The sequence below is a fragment of the Erythrolamprus reginae genome, chromosome 1 (assembly GCF_031021105.1).
Source record: "Erythrolamprus reginae isolate rEryReg1 chromosome 1, rEryReg1.hap1, whole genome shotgun sequence".
NCBI classification, from domain to species: Eukaryota; Metazoa; Chordata; class Lepidosauria; order Squamata; family Dipsadidae; genus Erythrolamprus; species Erythrolamprus reginae.
Window position 1 is genome coordinate 147651475 of NC_091950.1, and position 19021 is coordinate 147670495.

Below are 19021 nucleotides of genomic sequence, written 5' to 3' on the forward strand. Positions count from 1 at the left end.
TATCTTCAATTCGATTCATAGTCAGGGACTGAGTAAAAACTTAATCCTAATGCACGACCTCAGAACTACTAAGGTAACCTCTTGAGTATATAGGAAGCTGCTGTTATTAGTATTATTTTATATATACTGCTCAAAAAAAATAAAGGGAACACTCAAATAACACATCCTAGATCTGAATGAATGAAATATTCTCATTGAATACTTTGTTCTGTACAGAGTTGAATGTGCTGACAACAAAATGAAATTGATTGTCAAATCAGTGTTGCTTCCTAAGTGGACAGTTTGATTTTCCAGAGGTTTGATTTACTTGGAGTTATATTGTGTTGTTTAAGTGTTCCCTTTATTTATTTATTTTTTTGAGCAGTGTATATTACATATCTATTCATTGCAGCCAGGGGTGGGCTTTAAAAATTTCTGCAATGGGTTCTCTGCCTGGTTGCTGAGTGGGTGTGGCCACGGTGGGCGTGGCCTAGTCGACCACTTACACCATGGTGCGGGGTCTGGGGTCACCCCGAGTCTTCGGAGAGGGGCAGCATACAAATCTAATAAATAATAATAATAATAATTATTATTATTATTATTATTATCTATTAAATTTGTATGCTGCCCCTCTCCGAAGACTCGGGGCTACCCCATTATTATTATTATTATTATTATTATTATTATTATTATTATTATTATTATTGCCTTCCCCAGGCTCTAGAGGCTTTCCTTAAGCCTCTGGGAGGGCAAAAACTGACTCCCTCAGGCTCCGGAGGCACTCTGGAGGCCATAAACAAGCTCAAGTTTTTGAACTTACAGAAGTCCCATTTCCTACCCTCCCCTCGACCCTCCCCACAGGACCTGCACTTACCTCACATCCAAACACTCCTGGGAGGGGAGGGCCGGATGGGCAGGGCCAGCCAGGGATGAAATTTGGTGGTTCACCAAACTGGCCACAACATTAGCTATGGGACTGCCTGAACATGGCCGAACCCATAGCAGCCCACCCCTGTTTACAGCTATATAGAAATATCAGTCTTTGGCAATTCAATTTGAGACCCTCCCCCATTGTTAATTATTTGTTATTACGTACATTGATCTAAATCAGTGGTTCTCAACCTGGGGGGTCAGGACCCCTTTGGGGGCCAAACAACCATTTCATAGGGGTTGCCTAAGACCTTGGGGAAAGATAAATTTTCCATGGTGTTAGGAACTAAAGCTTCTATTCTGGTGCATCGGAACATAGTTTTACAATCCGACCAATCAGGTATTTACAGGGGGAAAGTCCCCTCTGATCTTCCTGCCAATCAGTTTAAAGCTCTGTTGGGAGAATTGGCGCTAGACTTATGGTTGGGGGATCACCACAACATGAGGAACTTTATTAAGGGGTCGTGGCATCAGAAATGTTGAGAACCAGTTATCTAAATGCTTGTCCCTATGAATGCAAGAGGGCTTGCTCCTGGAAAAGTCCTCAGAGCTTGAAGAAGTGTATAATTTGCTCAAAACTTTTTGGGTTTTTTTAATCAGTGAAGGTCCCTATAGGTACAGCCCACCATGCAAATTTTAACTAGTATGCCTAGTGTTCTTGGGTACTTCCTTTCTTCTCCACTCTCCACCCTTGTCATTCTGATACATGTAGACCAGTGATTTCCAACCTTTTTTGAGCCGTGGCACATTTTTTACATTTACAAAACCATGGGGCACATTGAGGGGGGGGCAGCTAAAAAAAGTTTGGACAAAAAAATTCTCTCTCTCTCTCTCTTCCTCCCTTTCGCTCTATTTCTCTCTCTCTCCCTCCCTCTTTCTCTCACTTCTTTTTTTCTCTCTCTCCATCCCTTTCTTTCTCTTCCTTCTTTCCTCTTTTTTGCTCTCTTTCTCTCTCCCTCCCTCAATGTCTTTCTCTCTCCCACCTTCCCTCCCTCTCTTTGTCTCTCTCTCTCTTGCTTTCTCTCTCTTGCTTTCTTTCTCTCTCTCTCTCTTTCTCTCTCTTGTTTTTTCTCTCTCTCTTGCTCTTTCTTTCTCTCTTTCTCTCTCTTTCTTTCTTTCTCTCTCTTGTTTTCTTTCTCTCTCTGAGCTTCGCGGCACACCTGACCATGTCTCACGGCACACTGGTTGAAAAACACTGATGTAGACAACTATCCCATGAATTTGTTATCTTTCCAGATGGTTTATTTGGCCAGTGCCAGGAAAGTTCATTGCGAGACCAACCCTACTTTCAAGTCACCACACCAGTGCTCCAGCGTTTGCAAGATATTCTACGGCATCTCATGGCACAAGGTGAATATCAGCATTTAGAGGAGAAGAGCTAAGGACAGGATAGGCAAGCGAGCCATCCCTGCATCAGGCAAGATTTGGGGTGCCTCGTTCCAGCCTTAATACTATAGTCGAGAACTTTTTTTCCCCTGTGTCAGATTCATAATACAAAGTCCAGGAGGAATCTGGTGGCAGCTTTTCAAACTAACAAACGTTGTTAAAAGCATGAACTTTTATGAGCCGTAGTTCTCTACAGAGTTATATTCAAACTGTGCCTCTTCTGCCAATTTATTTGGAAGTTGCTCTTATTTTAAACCTTGCGTATGAATGTTTGCCATTGATTAAAATGTTTACTCCAAGCTGCTAGAATCTACCCTATCTAGAGTTCAGCTTTCTTCAGTGATTAGAGTAGGGATCGATAATTTAGCTTCTCTCAGATGTTTTAATTCTTGGCCTGAATGGAGAACCACAAGAGATCGGAGGTCTAAGGCAAAATATCTCAAGGTCATTGCGTTGTCTGCTCCTGAATCAGAGGACATGTATCTTTTCAGCATTCAAGACAACATTTAGTTTTTGTGGCCATGTACTAACTTATTTTAACTTTCTATTTTCCATATCAGGGTTATCGTGGCAGGATGACCTTACGCAGTATGTGATTGCCCAGGAGATGGAACACGTCCCTAGGTTTTACCTCCCATCATCATGGAATTCTGCAGCTGAGGATAGGTAGGAGGAATAGTTTGGGGTGTAGCTGCTGCTGTTTCTTAGCCAACATCTACTGCTTAGTGTTAGGTTGGTACTCAACAATAAACCATCTCCCTTGTCTTCTTTAGTACAACCACCTGCCAGAATGAGGTGTCATGATGTGTGAATGATATGCAAAGGTAGTTTGAAAAACTGCTGTAGTGTATTGATCATCAAGCTGAGACCCAAGCATCTCCGTAAGCTTCCTTCACCAATCTGCCCTTCAGATGCCTGGACTTCAAACCTTACAGTTCTCATCAATGGCCATCAGCGTTGGCTGAGGAGTTCTGGGAGTTGAAAGTCTATGCATCTGAAGGCACCTAGTTTAGGATAAACCTAATTGGGAGAAGGTTCCACTGAAGTCAGTAGAGTTTACTATTGAATGAAAGTGAGATTATACTGGATTGTATGGTAAATCCACAGTAACTGAATTTAAACATGCCTGGGATAAACACATATCCATTGTAAGATAAAATACAGGAAATAGTATAAGGGCAGACTAGATGGACCATGAGGTCTTTTTCTGCCGTCAGTCTTCTATGTTTCTATGTATTATTAATTATTATCTATGTATTATTAAGTATTCTATGTATTATTAAGACAACTAAAGGATGTGAATCAAATATCAACTGGACATGGGAGAGGGAGGATATGATATATTTTTTTTAAATGGAACAAAAAAGCAACATACCAAACCATATTATAGAATGAACAAGGATTATAAAATGGAAGATCCCTCTTCACGTTCTTTTTACTTATCCAAGAAGTGAAATAATACATATACATACATATAAACACATACATACATACATACATACATACATACATACATACATACATACGATATGTAGATGATACCACTCTAATGGCAGAAAGTGAAGAGGAACTAAAGAGCCTCTTGATGCGAGTGAAGGAGAATGCAAAAGTTGGCTTGAAACTCAACATTGAGAAAACTAAGATCATGGCATCCAGCCTGCTCAATTCCTGGCAGATAGATAAGCAAGAAATGGAGATAATGGCAGACTTTATTTTCCTGGACTCCAGGTTCACTGGAGATGAGGACTGCAGCCAAGAAATTAAAAGATGCTTGCTCCTGGGGTGGGCAGCTAGGGCAAATCTAGACATATACTAAAAAGCAGAAACATCACCCTGCCAACAAAAGTGCGTATAGTCAAGGCTATGGTTTTCCCAGTTGCAATGTATGGCTGTGAAGGTTGGACCATGAGGAAGGCTGAGCTCCAAAGAATTGAAGCCTTTGAACTCTGGTGCTGGAGAAGACTCCTGCGAGTCCCTTGAACTGCAAGGCGATCAAGCCGGTCAGTCCTAAAGGAGATCAACCCTGACTGCTCTTTAGAAGGCCAGATCCTGAAGATGAAACTCAAATACTTTGGCCACCTAATGAGAAGGAAGGACTCACTGGAGAAGAGCGTAAAGAAGAAAGGGAAGACAGAAAATGAGGTGTCTGATGGAGTTAAGCCTGAGCTTAAATGGAATCGGGAATGATAGAGGACAGGAAGGCCTGAAGGCTGAGAGAGGGAAACCCTACACAAAATACAATAGTCCTTGACTTACAGCCATTTGCTTAGTGACCATTTCGATTTATGTTCATTTTTCGCACGTACGACCATTGTAGTATCTCTATCGTCATGTGATCAAAATTCGGACCCTTGGCCTCTAGCATGTATTTATGATTGTTGCCATATCCCAGGGTCATGCGATCACCTTTTGCAACCTTCTGACAAGCAAAGCTAATGAGGAAAACAGATTGACAAACGTCTCGTAGTAACCTAACAATTGTGGCAAGAGAGATCATAAAATGGAGCAAAATTAATTTTACCGTTTTGCTTAGCAACAGAAATTTTGGGCTCGGTTGTGGGCATAAATTGAGGACTGCCTGTATGTGGCATCGGGTTCTGACTTCAGACTTTTCCAGAAGGCAGATAATTTCGGAGGCAGATGGATCTCCCCTGGGAAGCCATTCTTTTCACTTCTTGTAATAAATTGCCAAGTTGAGGATTTGATTGAAAGAGGAGGAAGTTTCTATTCTGTTCCCTGTTGTGATCCAGTTCCACACCTGCCAGAAAATAATCTTTTTGTCTCAGCCGATGTTTGCGGTATGCACTGCTGGTGCCTTGGACCACAATCTAATCAGTATTACAGGGAGGGAGAAGCACAGCTTTTGCAATTCAAATTCCAACACTTGCATCAAAGGCGTTTTGTTGGCTGCTTAAGAAGCAGAATGAAATTTTGCCCTCTAGCCAGAAGGACTCCATGCACCCTGTTATAATTTGGTGCTGATCCTATGAAAGATAACACTGGCAGAGCAGGGCTTTGGGTACCACCATAAGTAGTTACCCTGCAGAAATTTTTGAACTAGAAACAGGGACATTTTGGCCCTTGGTTTCTTTCTTTCTTTCTTTCTTTCTTCCTTCCTTCCTTCCTTCCTTCCTTCCTTCCTTCCTTCCTTTCTATCTTCCTTTCTATCTTAGTTTAATCAGATTTGTATGTTTAGTTTAATCAGATTTGTATGCCGCCCCTCTCCGCAGACTCTTCCTTCTTTCTTTCTTTCTTTCTTTCTTCCTTCCTTCCTTCCTTCCTTTCTATCTTCCTTCCTTCTTTCCTTTCTTTCTTTCTTTCTTTCTTCCTTTCTTCCTTTCTTCCTTTCTATCTTCCTTCCTTCTTTTCTTTCTTTCTTTCTTTCTTTCTTTCTTTCTTTCTTTCTTTCTTTCTTTCTTTCTTTCTTTCTTTCTAATTTGGATTTCTATGCCGCCCTTCTCCATAGACTCAGGACGGCTTAAAATGGGAACAATACAAAAAAAGGACATGTGAGAAACCCAAGGTTAAAACAAATCTAAAATTAATCTAAAACCCCAATTATTAAAAAAAAACCAGTCATTCACATTCATTCATTCACATTCACATTCATTCTGTTTACACTCGTACATGGCCGAATAACAATACTCAGTGGCCTGCTGGCAGAGAAGAGTTTTTAAAGCCTTACAAAAGGCTAGGGGGGGGGGGTTTACAAATCTCTGGCCGGGGCTCTTCCTCTAAGCCCCACCAGGCAGCATTGACTAGCTGACGGGACCTGGAGAAGGCCGATTCTGTGGGACCTGACCGGTTGCCAGGATTCATGAGGCAGGAGACGGTCCTGTAAGTAACCTGGTCCTAAGCCATGTTGCTCAGAATCTTCCCAAATGGAGTGACATATACATATATAAGGCAGTTAATGGATGGGTAGATGGATGGACAGACATTTTACCCTGGAATATCCGCTTTACAGGTTGCCACCTCTTCACCTAGTTTCCAGGAGGCCCTCTTTGTCATCTCAGCCTTCGTCCTCTGCTCAGGGAGCTCACCAGCCTCCTCTGCCCCCAGCACTCCTGCAGAGGTATCTGGAAGTGCTTTTGGCCTCTCAGCCTGAGCTAGGTCACAAGAACGCGTTCCTGTCGCCTTACCTTCATTACCAGGTGTGTGTATCTCAATGAAGCTACTGAGTGTCAAGGAAAATAGCCTCAGTCCACTTCCTGGCTGTGGGTGAATGTTCACAGAAAGCACAGAATTGGGGGATGATGCTGTAGGGCTTGCTTATTTCACATTGGTTGGAAACCTCTAGTCCTCCAGATGTTATTGGGCTATCATCCTCCCCAATCACCGTAATCACATTATCAGGCTAGATGGGGTTGATAAAATTTGGAAATGTACAACATCTTAGAAGATCATAAGTTCCCCATCCACTTTTTTTGTCTTTTTTAAAAAACAGTTCTATTAATTAAAATAATAGCTCTTTCCCAGAAGAATGCAGGAACAAGCTATTGATCGGACTGTCTCGTGGTTCTTTGTAGCAAGAACACATAACATTTAGACTTATATACTGCTTCATAGTGCTTCACAGCGTTTCCTAAGCCAGGTGTCTCCAACCTTGGCAACTTCAAGCCTGGAGGACTTCAACTCCCAGAATTCCACAGCCATCTTTGCTTTCCATCCTTCTGAGGAGGATGGAAAGTTGAACTTTGCTGACTGTGGAATTCTGGGAGTTAAAGTCCTCCAGGCTTAAAGTTGCCAAGGTTGGAGACACCTGCTTTAAACCATTTTTCGGAGCCAGGCATATTGCCCTCAACCATCTAGGTCCTCATTTTCTCGGCCTCAGTGGCAACGTGAGAAGAGGTAGTCTGTAATACTGCATTCTAACCACTGCACCACCATGGCCCTTACTCACGTACGTACTTACGTACTTACTTACTTACTTACTTACTTACTTATTTGATTTATGTGTGCCGCCCTTCTCCTGAGACTCAGGGCGGCTTATAACAGAGAAAATATAATGCAAGAGATCTAACATTTAAAATACTAAAAAACATCAATCTAAAAATCACGTAAGAAAATCTAGCAAAAATCATTTTTTTAAAACCCCAATTCATTTACGAAACCAACCATCCACGTTTCATCCAAACATACATTGCTAGTTCAATCATAGGCCGGGGTAGATGTTAAGATTCTGTGACCCCAAGCCTGTTGGCAGAGGTGCCTTTTTAAGGCTTCCCGGAAGGCTGGGAGGGAGGGGGCAGTACAAATCTCTAGGGGGGAGAGTTGGTTCCATAGGGGTGGGGCCGCCACAGAGAAGGCTCTTCCCCTAGGCCCCGCCAGGCAGCATTGCCTGGCTGATGGGACCTGGAGAAGGCCAACTCTAGGAACTGAGCAGCCGCTGGGATACATGAGGTAGAAGACCTGATCCTGCAAGTAACCTGATCCCATAGTAGTCTTAGTATTAACTCATATACTCTGTATGAGATAATAATGTATAAAATAATGCTCTAAATATTACGTAAGATCCCTCTTTATAACAAAGAATTGATTATGAGGCCTATAAATGCAAGGCACCCTGTAACTGAGTTATGGTGCTCCAATAAATCAGTGTTTCCCAAACATGGCAACTTGAAAATATTTGGACTTCAACTCCCAGAATTCCCCAGCCAGCATTCGCTGGCTGGGGAATTCTGGGAGTTGAAGTCCAAATATCTTCAAGTTGCCAAGGTTGGGAAACACTGTAATAAATCAACTTCAGTTCCTCAAGGAGCCTCAAGGAAAACGCAGAAAGATTCCTGCCTGCAGCCTGAAAAAAACCAGTGTCAGGTCCTTTCCCTGTTTGCATCTAACTAGGGCTGACAAGGAAGGCAGGAGACGCGTGTCAGCCTATACCACCCTGCAGCTGTGGGGAAGCCTCTCCTGTTTTAACAGGCAGCCTCTGTCACCCCGTAGATCATCTGTCTTGGTACCAGATTTTGACAGATGGCTAAAGTCTAGCTCTCTGTCAAATCCATTTACCAATCATAACAAACGTTGTGATTGGCAGATGGCTTCCTCCTGGGTGGTGACACTGAAGAAAGGAGAGGGGAGCAAAACCAGAAGGTTTCTCCAATGGCTCTGCTTAACATATCCTGCAAAGCTAAATCAGTCTGCCACCGTTTAGGTAGAAAGCCAAGTACTTTAGAGAGAGAGAGAATAGAGTGGCAGTCTTGGGCCAATAGGGTTTAATGGGGACTTGAAAAATTCAGTGAAGGCTGGACCTGGAGCTTAGAAGAATGTCAAAGATGTTTGTACAGACCCTCCAAATTGGTGGTGGGGTATGTATGTTGTTAGGTGGTGGGTGCACCTTCACAGGGCACTGTTTTATGTTGTATGATGTGCAGTCTGTGTGCGTAGCATTTAAAAAACCAATTAAAAATATATTTATTAAAAGAAAAATTCAGTGAAGGAAACTTTTAATTTGGCAACATAGAAAATTCCCCGAGAAAATTCAGAAAAGCATCATCTCAGAAACCTGGAGAGCCCTTGCAAAATGAAACAATGCCATAGATTGATGAGAATTATGATTCAATTTAAGACAATTGGCTTCACTTGTTCCTAAAATCGCCTTTCTGTGTACTTTTGCTTCAGTTCGGCTATCCAGATGGCACCTCCCAAGGCAGCTCTGGTGGTCACAACCCAAAGTCTCCCATTTTCTTAGACCAAGCTGGTCCTTCAAAGGCCTTCATGAGCGCCAGCACTGCTCCTTTCTATAGGGAGCCGCAGGGGCTGGGTGGAAGTCAACTTTTCCAAGACCTGGGGGCCCTTTACTTAACCCAGGAACAGGCAGGTAAATCCAGAAACAGGGCCGAGACCAAGCAAGATCTCAAGACAGATTATCCTCCTCAGGACAGCCGCAGCAACCTTGAAAACAGGGCAGAGTCTCAAGCACACTCAACGGAGCCAGGTGAGACCTTTCTAATTTTTTTTCAGCGGCCCTCTAAGAATCATCTAGCTCAGTGAGGGCGAACCTTTTTTGGTCCATGTGCCAAAAGGGTGTGTGTGGGAGGTGAACTAGCATGCATGCACGTATCCATACCCCTTCCTCTCATGCATGCCCCCACATATGCGCATAATCTCCCCGTCCCGGCGCATGCATACGGGCCTCACTGAAGCCTGGGACGTGAAAAAATGGCCAAATAGGCAAACCGGAAGTTCAGAAAAACGGACTTCCGGTTTGCCTGTTGTGCTGTTTTTTACCTTTCAGAGGGTTCAGGGAAGCTCCCAGTTGCCCGGAGTGCAAAAAACAGCTTAACGGACAAACCGGAAGTTCTGAAAACACACTTCTGGTTTGCCTGTTGTGCTGCTTTTTGGCACTCCAGGGCTTCAGGAAGCGTCCCTGAACCCTCCAGAGGGCAAAAGGCAGCCCAACGGGCAAACCGGAAGTGTGTTTTCCGAACTTCCGGTTTCCATTGGGTGGGATTTTTGCACTCTGGGGCTTCAGGGAAGTTTCCCTGAAGCACCCAGAGGGTGAAATAGCCTTCCCCAAGGCCAAAAATCAGCTGGCCTAAGGCCGGGGGTAGGCAAAGTTGGCCCTTCTATGACATGTGGACTTCAACTCCCAGAATTCTTGAGCTAGCTTGACTGGCTCAGGAATTCTGGGAGTTGAAGTCCACAAGTCATAGAGGAGCCAACTTTGCCTACCCCTGGCCTAAGGCAATGTCTCCTGTGCCCTCCGATATGGCTCCACGTGCCATCTGTGGCATGCGTGCCATAGGTTGGCCATCACGGATTTATCTTATTTATCTTGGTTTGAAAGCTCTGATGATGATTAAGCTACAGAAACAAAACACCATCCCCTCCTTTCTACCCACAGATAAACTGGTGCAGAGGCTCACAGCAATATTTGCCAACTATGGGATTAAACCGCAGGACATAATTCCGTTCCTTCAGAGCCCCAGTAAACATGGTGAGTAGGAATGAGGACCTGGGCTAGAAAGAGGCTGGTGGGTTGGTGTTGTAGCTGGAGGAGAGAGATTGGAGGAAAATAGGAACTCTGTGGGCTGAATCTGAAGAGAGGAGGTTCTATGCCACCCCTGTGCTAGCTCATGCAATCCAGGCTTGAATGTGTGCTGGCTTCACCCCAGAATTTGTTTTTCCTCTGTTGGTATTTTAGCTCTGGAGCCTATGACATGGCAATCAGAGAACATGCTTGAACCTCCGCCGAGTGTCTTCCCTTAAATGCAAGGGTAGGAAACTAGTAACTCTCTAATGGTGGACTGTGACTGCCATGACCATTGGCCAGGCTGGCTGGGGATGATGGGACTTGGACAACATTGAAAAAAGTGATAGATTGTTAATTTCCACTTCACTACTGTGAAAATAAAAACACATTAACGTTTGTTGTTTTCCGCTCACCTTAGAAAATAAGCAATTTCCTTCTCTAATTCTTTCCTTAGCTGGTAGGCTTGAACCAGATGTTCTGGAATCCAAGAGGGTAAGTTCACCGGCGTCTTGATATACCTGGAAATCTCTGGGTCTCTACAATCCCCAAACCCCAAACATTGAAATGTGTTTTCTGATTAGTCACTGGAAGGATGCACTGTACTTGAGCCAACATCTGGATATGAGAAATCCCATTAAGTTCCACTTGATTTTTTTAACTTCTGCCATAGCACACAACTGGGCAACTTTGATATACGTGGGGCAGAGCAACTTTTGTTTTTGCAAGTTGGGGAAGGAGCTGTTAAGTCTCCTAATGCCACAGGAAATGTGGAGGGTGAAGGAAATGTATTTATTTATCTGTCTGTCTGTCTGTCTGTCTGTCTGTCTGTCTGTCTGTCTGTCTGTCTGTCTGTCTGTCTGTCTATCTATCTATCTACTTACCTGCCTATCTACCTACCTACCTACATACATACATACAAACATACATACCTATATCACATTTACAGTATAAGCTACCCAACTCCTTCTGGGCTCTGGTTGGCATATGACAGTCTAAAACCCGTAAAAAAACCATTGATATCCATAAGATGGTATCAAATTGATTAATGGCCCCAGGCCTGTCGACAGAGCCAGGTTTTCATGGCTTTCCAGAAGGCCAGCAGGGTGGGGGCAGTACAGACCTCCAGTGGCAGCTGGCTTCAGAGAGATGGCGCCACCACAGAAAAGGCCCTGCCCCACGCCCACGCAAACCAATGTTTGTCGGGCCCGCATATCTGAACATAGCCAGAGTGGGTGGCTTGCCCAATTTAGCAGGAGGTTGGGGTAGAGTTCAAAGAAAGCAACTGATGACAATCGTTAAGTATGATTCTGCACCAAAGACAAATTCCTTGTGTGTCCAATCACACTTGGCCAATCAAGAATTTTAATCTATTCCCCTGAAATAAGGCGAAACAATTTGGCCCTGTCCACTTGGGGCAGGAACCCTGGAGATTTTCTGGGGCCACGTTTAGACTATAGTTTGCCCGCACCATCAGAGAACAACCATTCCCCCAGTCAGTTCTCTCCGCCCAGAGTCTTTGGGAGTTGGGCGGCATATAAATTAGATAAATAAAATAAAATAAATAAATTCTAATATAGATGGCACTTGTTAAGAGGAAACGAACAGATCACTACAAATTCAAACTTGAGGGTGGAACCAGAAACCTGAGGCAGAGTTTGAGAAGGAAATTTGCAAGGCTGGCCATAGTAACAAGCAGGCGTTATCAAGATACCTGTGGTTTGTTGGTTGAAGTGTTGAGTGCTGATGGACGATCTTTCCTTCTTCATTTAGGTGACAGAAGCAGAAATGCAACATGGGGAGGGGCCGGAGCCAGCCCCCTCTCAAGAAGACTCTGTCAGTGTCATTCCCACAGAGGGACAAATTCAGGCACTCAGGGAGGCATTTGGCTCAACTGGGGGGCCCACGTCAATGACCACATCTCCCCCAGACTCACACAAGCCCTTAAGCCTCTCAGAAAGTGATACCAGGGATCCTGAGGAGCAGGTGGCCATGATGAAGAAGAGTCACATGGTGATAGGTCTACTCAGGAAGGATGAGGAGCAGCCAGAGACGCCATTGGTGGCAGAGGAGTACGGCTACGTCGTCACAGACCAGAAGTGAGAGGAAGGGCGTGTCCAGGGGAATGAGGGAGGGGCAAATTCACACAATGGACAGATCTATTTAGGCTGAGAGGGGCTATAACTGTTTTTCAACCAGTGTGCTGCCAGGAAGGAAGCTCAGGTTCTGGTCTTGCAACTTTTTGCTGAAAAGGAGAGAGGGGGAGAGAGAGAGAAAGAAAGAGAGAGAGAGAAAACAAGAGAGAAAGAGTGAGAGAGAAAGAAAGAGAGAGAGAAAGAGAAAGAAAGAGGAGAGGAAGGGAGAGAGAGAAATGAGAGCAAAAAGGGGAGAAGAAAAGGGAATTGAGAAAATGATTGAGGCAGAGAATGAGAAGAAAGAGAGAGAAACAAAAGAGAGAGAGAAGTGACTCTTGATTTAAAGCATATGATAAAAAGCACCCAAAGAATAAGAGAGAAAAAAAACCCCAGCCCTCACCTGTTTTTGGAAATGGTTCAAGATTGTGTATACACACACATACATAAGGGGGAAGGAGACAGGGATAGAAAAAGAGAGGAGAGTGTCTTAGAATGTCATTTTGTGTCATTTTGGTTGGTGGTGTGCCCCAGGATTTTGTAAATGTAAAAAACGTGCCGCGGCTCAAAAAAAGGTTGAAAATCACCGGGCTATAATATCAGCCCTTTTGAAGTCTGATTGTACTGTATCTCCTTCCCCTTCAGTGACTTAGGGAGGTCTTTGAGCCATTTCCAGAGGTTGTCTCATTCTTGTGGACTTAAACCCAGTGTTTCACACACACCCCTCTTGTCTTAGTAACAATTCCTGCAAGATTACCTTCCTTCCTCTCTACGCATAGAGACGTGCTATGATAAAATCAAAGATTGTAGAAATTAATGAGTGACCCAGTTATGTTTGATTCACTTATCACAAGCTGTACAGATTTTTATTTTGTTTATTGTGGTACTTGGATAAATTAGATAGGAACCCCAACAAACGGCTAACATAGTTGAGATACTTTTACCAGCAGAAGATCTATAACTATGTACGGTTTGTGCCAGGTTATGGTTAATATCCAAGATGGATATTACAACACCAAAGCAAGGATTCCCAACTATGGCAAATTTAAGATGTGTAGACTTCACTTACAGGATTTTGGGTATTGAAGCTCGCACATCTTAAAATTAATTACTTAAAGGTATTATTTATCTGCTGTTTATTAACCCACTCTCTCTTCTCTACATGCTTTGCCATTAAGTCTTGACCTCCTGCATTTTCTACCACCTGTAGGCCATTAAGTCTTGCTGTTGGCATTCATCTCCTTGAGACCCTGGCTGAACGTGTTCACCTATCTACTGCCAGCTTCATCAATATCAGGTAAGTGATGCAGCTTACCTGAGATCTAGGGATCCACAAGAATCTGAAGTGTTCCCTTGTTTGGAGTGGCAATGGAACGGAAGGAATATAACGAGAAGCCACCAAAGGAAGGACTGGTGACGTAGCTAGCCAGAGTGTGATGCAATTCTCGTAATGAACAGTCTACAAGGATTTCCTTGTACTCTTCAGGTAACTTCCCCCAATTTTGTGCTCCTCGATACACAAGGACTGTAATTTCCATAATTTGTAGGCAGTTGGTATCCCAACATACTTTTGTAGGTCTCATATTGCTTTGGAATGAATTGTATCCCTTATCTTGATGAGTTCTCATTATTGGGTGGCTCACACATGTCTTTTCTTTATTACATCTGAACAGAATTGGATTCCCTATTGCCTTAAGTAATGAACCCTTGTGCATATTACAATTAATCAGTGGAACAGCTTGCCTCCAGAAGTTGTGAATGCTCCAACACTAGAAGTTTTTAAGGTGTTGGATAACCATCTGTCTGAAGTAGTGTAGGGTTTCTTGCCTAAGCAGGGGATTAGACTAGAAGACCTCCAAGGTCCCTTCCAACTCGTTGTTGTTATTGTTGTTGTTGTTATAGCAGGAACCTTTTTTAGCAACAGCGTGTACTTGCATTGGATTTTGAACTGCCGTAATTTGGGCTTTAAGGTACAACTTGAGATCTTTCATGTTCAGTGAAAACTATCAACCTCTGAATTATTTATTTATCTAAGAAAAATTTGAGGCCTCGCAAACTCACTCTCAGTGACTCCAGGCAGTTTACTACCATGTTTTCCCCAAAATAAGACCCTGTCTTATATTTTTTGACCTCCGAAATATCGCCTTGGCCTTATTATTGGTGTGTGTGTGTGTGTCTATTATTTTCAGAGTGCAGCCATGGAGCGGGATTGGTGTGGCTGGTTCTTGCATTGCAAAGATCGGGTCAGAGCCATTGTCACCCAAGATCAGCAGGCCAGATTGAATGAGCTGGACGCCCCACTCGGCAAAAGAGGAAAGACAGGCGGTGCCATGAGAGAGCCCATTTCTCACGTTCTTTTCCTCCCAGGTGGTGGAAAGCATGTCCAGCTCCCCTAACCTGACTTGCTGATCTCTGGGCATGTGGCTGCCTCTCGGGAGAAGAACAGAGAGGAGGCACTGCGAGGCTCAGGAGAAAGAGAGAGAGAGAGGCAGTGCTCCCCCCCCTCGCTGGCCGAGATTGCCAGACCACATTCGAGGAGGTGACTTTCAGCTCCTGCCGTGCCTGGCGAGCGGGGGACAAGAGATGGCATGGGGAGCCCCCCCTCGCTCCATGCGTCTTATTTCTCTGCTGCCCTGCCCCGCCCCTTTCCACCTGGTGCTCCCACTCGCCAGCTGAGATCGGCAGGCCAGATTCGGGGAGCTGAATGCGCTGCCGCCACCCGGGAAAAGAATAACATGAGAAGTGGGCTCTCTCACGGCACCTCCTCTCTCTCTTCTTCACCTGAGTGGCTCACCGAATCTGGTCTGCCGATCTCTGGACACACGGCTGCCACTCAGGAGAAGAAGAGAGAAGAAGAGGCATTGTGAGAGAGCACATTATTCATGTTATTTTCCCGGGTGGCGGCAGCTCGTTCGGAAGTTGTTCTTTACATTGCAAGGAGCTTCCCTGCAAAGACTGGCCAAGAGAGAGTAAGGGTGGAGAGAAGCCAGGTGCTGGTAAGAGGCGCACCTCCAGCCCCCCCCCTCCCCAGTTCCCTGCCTCACCCGCCATGCCATTTCATGGCATCGGACCAGAATATCTCCGGGACCGCCTTCTGCCGCATGAATCCCAGCGACCGGTTAGGTCCCACAGAGTTGGCCTTCTCCGGGTCCCGTCGACTAAACAATGTCGTTTGGCGGGACCCAGGAGAAGAGCCTTCTCTGTGACGGCCCCGACCTTCTGGAACCAGCTCCCCCCTGAGATCAGAACTGCCCCCACCCTCCTTGCCTTTCGTAAAGTTCTTAAGACCCATCTCTGCCATCAGGCATGGGGGAACTGAGACATCTCCCCCGGGCCTATACAGTTTATACACGGTATGTTTGTGTGTATGCTTGCTTTTAATAAAGGGGTTTTTAGTGTTTTTTAAATTATTAGATTTGTTCTTACATTGTCTTTGTTATTGTTGTGAGCCGCCCCGAGTCTACGGAGAGGGGCGGCATACAAATCTAATAAATAAAATAAATAAATAAAATCCCCAAATTGTGTCCGAATGTCTTACCAACATCTGGCGGCTCCACCGCTTCTCTTTCATGTCCGGTCTTTGCAGGGAAACCCCTTGCCATGTAAAGCAAAACTTCTCACAAGTGCAAGGAGTCGTTAATGGCTCGCACTCGGGAGAAATTTTTATTTACATGACAAGGAGTTTCCTTGGAAAGACGGGGCGAGAAAGAGAAGTGGCGAGCTGCCACACTCTAGTAAGATGTTTGGGCACAATTTGGCTGTGAAGCAGGGGATTCATGTATATAGTTGGGTAAGGGGACTTATTTGAGGAGGAGGGGGCTTATTTCAACGCATGCCCTGAAAAGCCCTGTTGGGCTTAATATCAGGACCACTGATGGCCTGCTACCGGAACGGCAAGGTGCTACGTTCCGGTAGTGATTTTCAGGATGCGCACGCAGCTGACGAGCGCCTGTGCACCCCTGTCGGTGCAAGATTTGGTTTCTGCACATGCGCAGCAAGCAAAATTTTGTCTGAAGATGCTCACGTGGGTGAGATTTTGGCGATTTACGCCGTTTTTTTGCTTCTATGCATGCGCAGAATGGCCTCGGAGGGCGCACCGTTAGCGCCGAAAATGGCGGTCTTTCGGTGATCAGGACATGTATTATTTTCAGGGAAACACGGTAGGATAAAACCCCAAAACAAAAATGATAGAAAAAGAAATAACCTTCCCTGTCTCCCTGGCAACAGCAATCGTATGAACCACTTGATAGGCTTTGTGTCATTCTGAGTCCCCCGGCTCATTGGCAGAAACATGAATGAGACGAAAACTAAGACACCCTTACCTAAAGGGCATTGTAAAGAATTAGGATGGGCAGCTATTGAACCAGCTACACACACACACATATACCCCCAAGGTCCGTACTGCCCCTACCCTACTGGCCTTCAGAAAAGCATTGAAGACCTGGCTCTGCCTGCTGGTCTGAAGGACGTGATAATTAACAGCTTATCTCCGGCCAAACATCATTTGACTGGTATGCATGGTGGTATGAAAGCATTGATTGAATCCAGGGGCTTTTATTGTTATTAATTTAAGGGTGTTTATTAGTGTTTATTAAGGATTTGATGTTGAGGAGTCTTTATCATTATTAATGCTTGAATTTAATGCTTTTTATTGTATAGTTTTTATTGTTGTGAGCCGCCCTCTGTCCTGCAGGATTGGACGGCATATAAGTAATAATAATAATAATAATAATAGTAATAATAATAACAATAACAAAAACAAAAACAATAAAAATAATAATAAACAATAACAACAACAACAACAACAACAACAATATCATTCATAATATCAATAATAATATCAATATTATTGATTATGATAATATCAATAATCACATCATTCAGTCAACAAATATGCTTTCTTTGATCATTTCTGCTTGATATCTCTTATATAGTAGCTGCTATTATTATTATTACTATTATTTTATTCATTCATTCATTTATTTGATTTTTTTTAAATTGTCAATTTGTGAATATAATTGTAGAATGTCTGTTATAAGACAGTACAACATATAATCCCATGCCTCCCCCTTCCCCTGCTGCATCCTTGCAGCTTGTCTTGTTGTAAGTTCACGGATAATCATATCAGCGAAATTCTATACATATACTGTACATACATTTATTTGATTTATTTATTTGATTTATAGGCTGCCCCTCCCCAAGGACTTGGAGCAGCTCACAGCATGTAAAAGAAAACAATTTAATACGATGTCTTAAATGAATGAATGAATGAATGAATGAATGAACAAACAAATATAATAATAATAATAATAATAATAATAATATCTGCTATATAAGAGATATCCAGCAGAAATGGTCAAATAAAGCACATTTGTTGACTGGATGATGTGGTTAGTCAAAGCAGAATCCTAACTTTTAAATCTCTCCTTATGTAGTGTGCTGGGTCCAGCTCTCACATTCCGCATCCGTCAAAACCATCAAAATGTGTCTCTGAGTGATGTCGCCAATAGGGCAGGTAAGTGAGAGTGAATCGGCAGCCACGATTATACCAATTCTGTGCCCTAGACTTATCAGGACACTTAAATATCCCATTTAATAGGTGCTGGATACCTTCTATGCTAAAGTGAGTATGAGCATGCTCTTTTTTGGAACTTGGAGCCACGCCATTATGATTTCTATTAATTTTATTATCAGTATCACTATAAATACTATGATTTTTGAACCTTCAGGAAAGGTATATTCAGTCTAGCAGAAGGTTTGCTTGGCTCTTTTGCTTTATTTTATTTGTTATGATAATTCTCCGCCCCCAGTGTTCCCTCTAATTTTTTGGGGGGGTGGGCGGAAAAGTATAGTGTCTGAGCGGCAGTCCCTTCAGGACTGGGCGGCACAGAAATAATTAATAAACAAACAAACAAACAAACAAATAAAAAACCCACCCTGTTTTGCCTCAGAGAATTTCAAAATAAAATACTGTACTGTGTGTCTATAACAGTGAGCTCATAATAGGGCAACTCTATCAATATCAAAATGCCACTTAAATAGTTGAGCTAGTTTCAAACTAGATTTTGATTTTCTTTCTCTCTTCCTTACTACCATTCTTTTTCTTTCTCTTTTCCTTCCTCTCTTTTTTCTATCTGTTTCTCTCTCTTCCTCTCTCTCTCCTTCCCTCTCACTCTTTCCCTCTCGGCTTCTGGGCAGGTTTGGAAAACTCTGAGTTGATGATGATTTTTAAGTGAGCGATTGCTCACTGCTCAGCTTAGAGGGAACTATGTCCGCCCCCCTCCCCAATAAAAACCAGTATGGTTTGGAGAGATGATTTTGGGATCCATAAAAGAGGCAGCAAAGGACTTCCTTCTATCATAGTATTATCCTTTCTACTTATGTAGTAGCGTCACCTTGTCAAATAGAAACAGACCAGTCTCAAAGTCATAGCTCCTACTCATTGAGTTTCCCTCCGTTTCTAATCTTCACTCAATTGCTGCTTTGCACATGCCCAAGTCCCGTCCTCTACTATGGCTTGTTCCTTTCTATCCTTCCTCTAGCCCTGGTGAAGTCGGAGCTGGAATCGGAGGTGGGAGTAAAGATCCTACAGATGGGTGTAGGACAGGTAAGACTTGCCTGT

General features: G+C 43.6%; 1 protein-coding gene across 7 annotated transcripts in view; it reads left to right on the top strand.

Moving 5' to 3' along the window:
* PTPRN (protein tyrosine phosphatase receptor type N) overlaps positions 1-19021 on the top strand; it is a 68996-nt gene that overhangs the window by 18768 nt on the left and 31207 nt on the right. For 4 of the 7 annotated variants that reach the window (XR_011556947.1, XR_011556950.1, XM_070729491.1 and 1 more), the window contains 10 exons: positions 2146-2259; positions 2856-2961; positions 6263-6449; positions 8917-9232; positions 10142-10234; positions 10725-10762; positions 12041-12366; positions 13610-13696; positions 17835-17914; positions 18942-19006. Coding sequence is in view for 4 of the 7 variants with exons in the window: in XM_070729491.1 (XP_070585592.1) it covers positions 2146-2259; positions 2856-2961; positions 6263-6449; positions 8917-9232; positions 10142-10234; positions 10725-10762; positions 12041-12366; positions 13610-13696; positions 17835-17914; positions 18942-19006 (1412 nt within the window). In the remaining 3 variants the exon portion in view is untranslated. The remainder of the gene's footprint in view (positions 1-2145; positions 2260-2855; positions 2962-6262; positions 6450-8916; positions 9233-10141; positions 10235-10724; positions 10763-12040; positions 12367-13609; positions 13697-17834; positions 17915-18941; positions 19007-19021) is intronic. The other 3 variants (XR_011556951.1, XM_070729527.1, XM_070729515.1) reach the window with 1 other exon arrangement.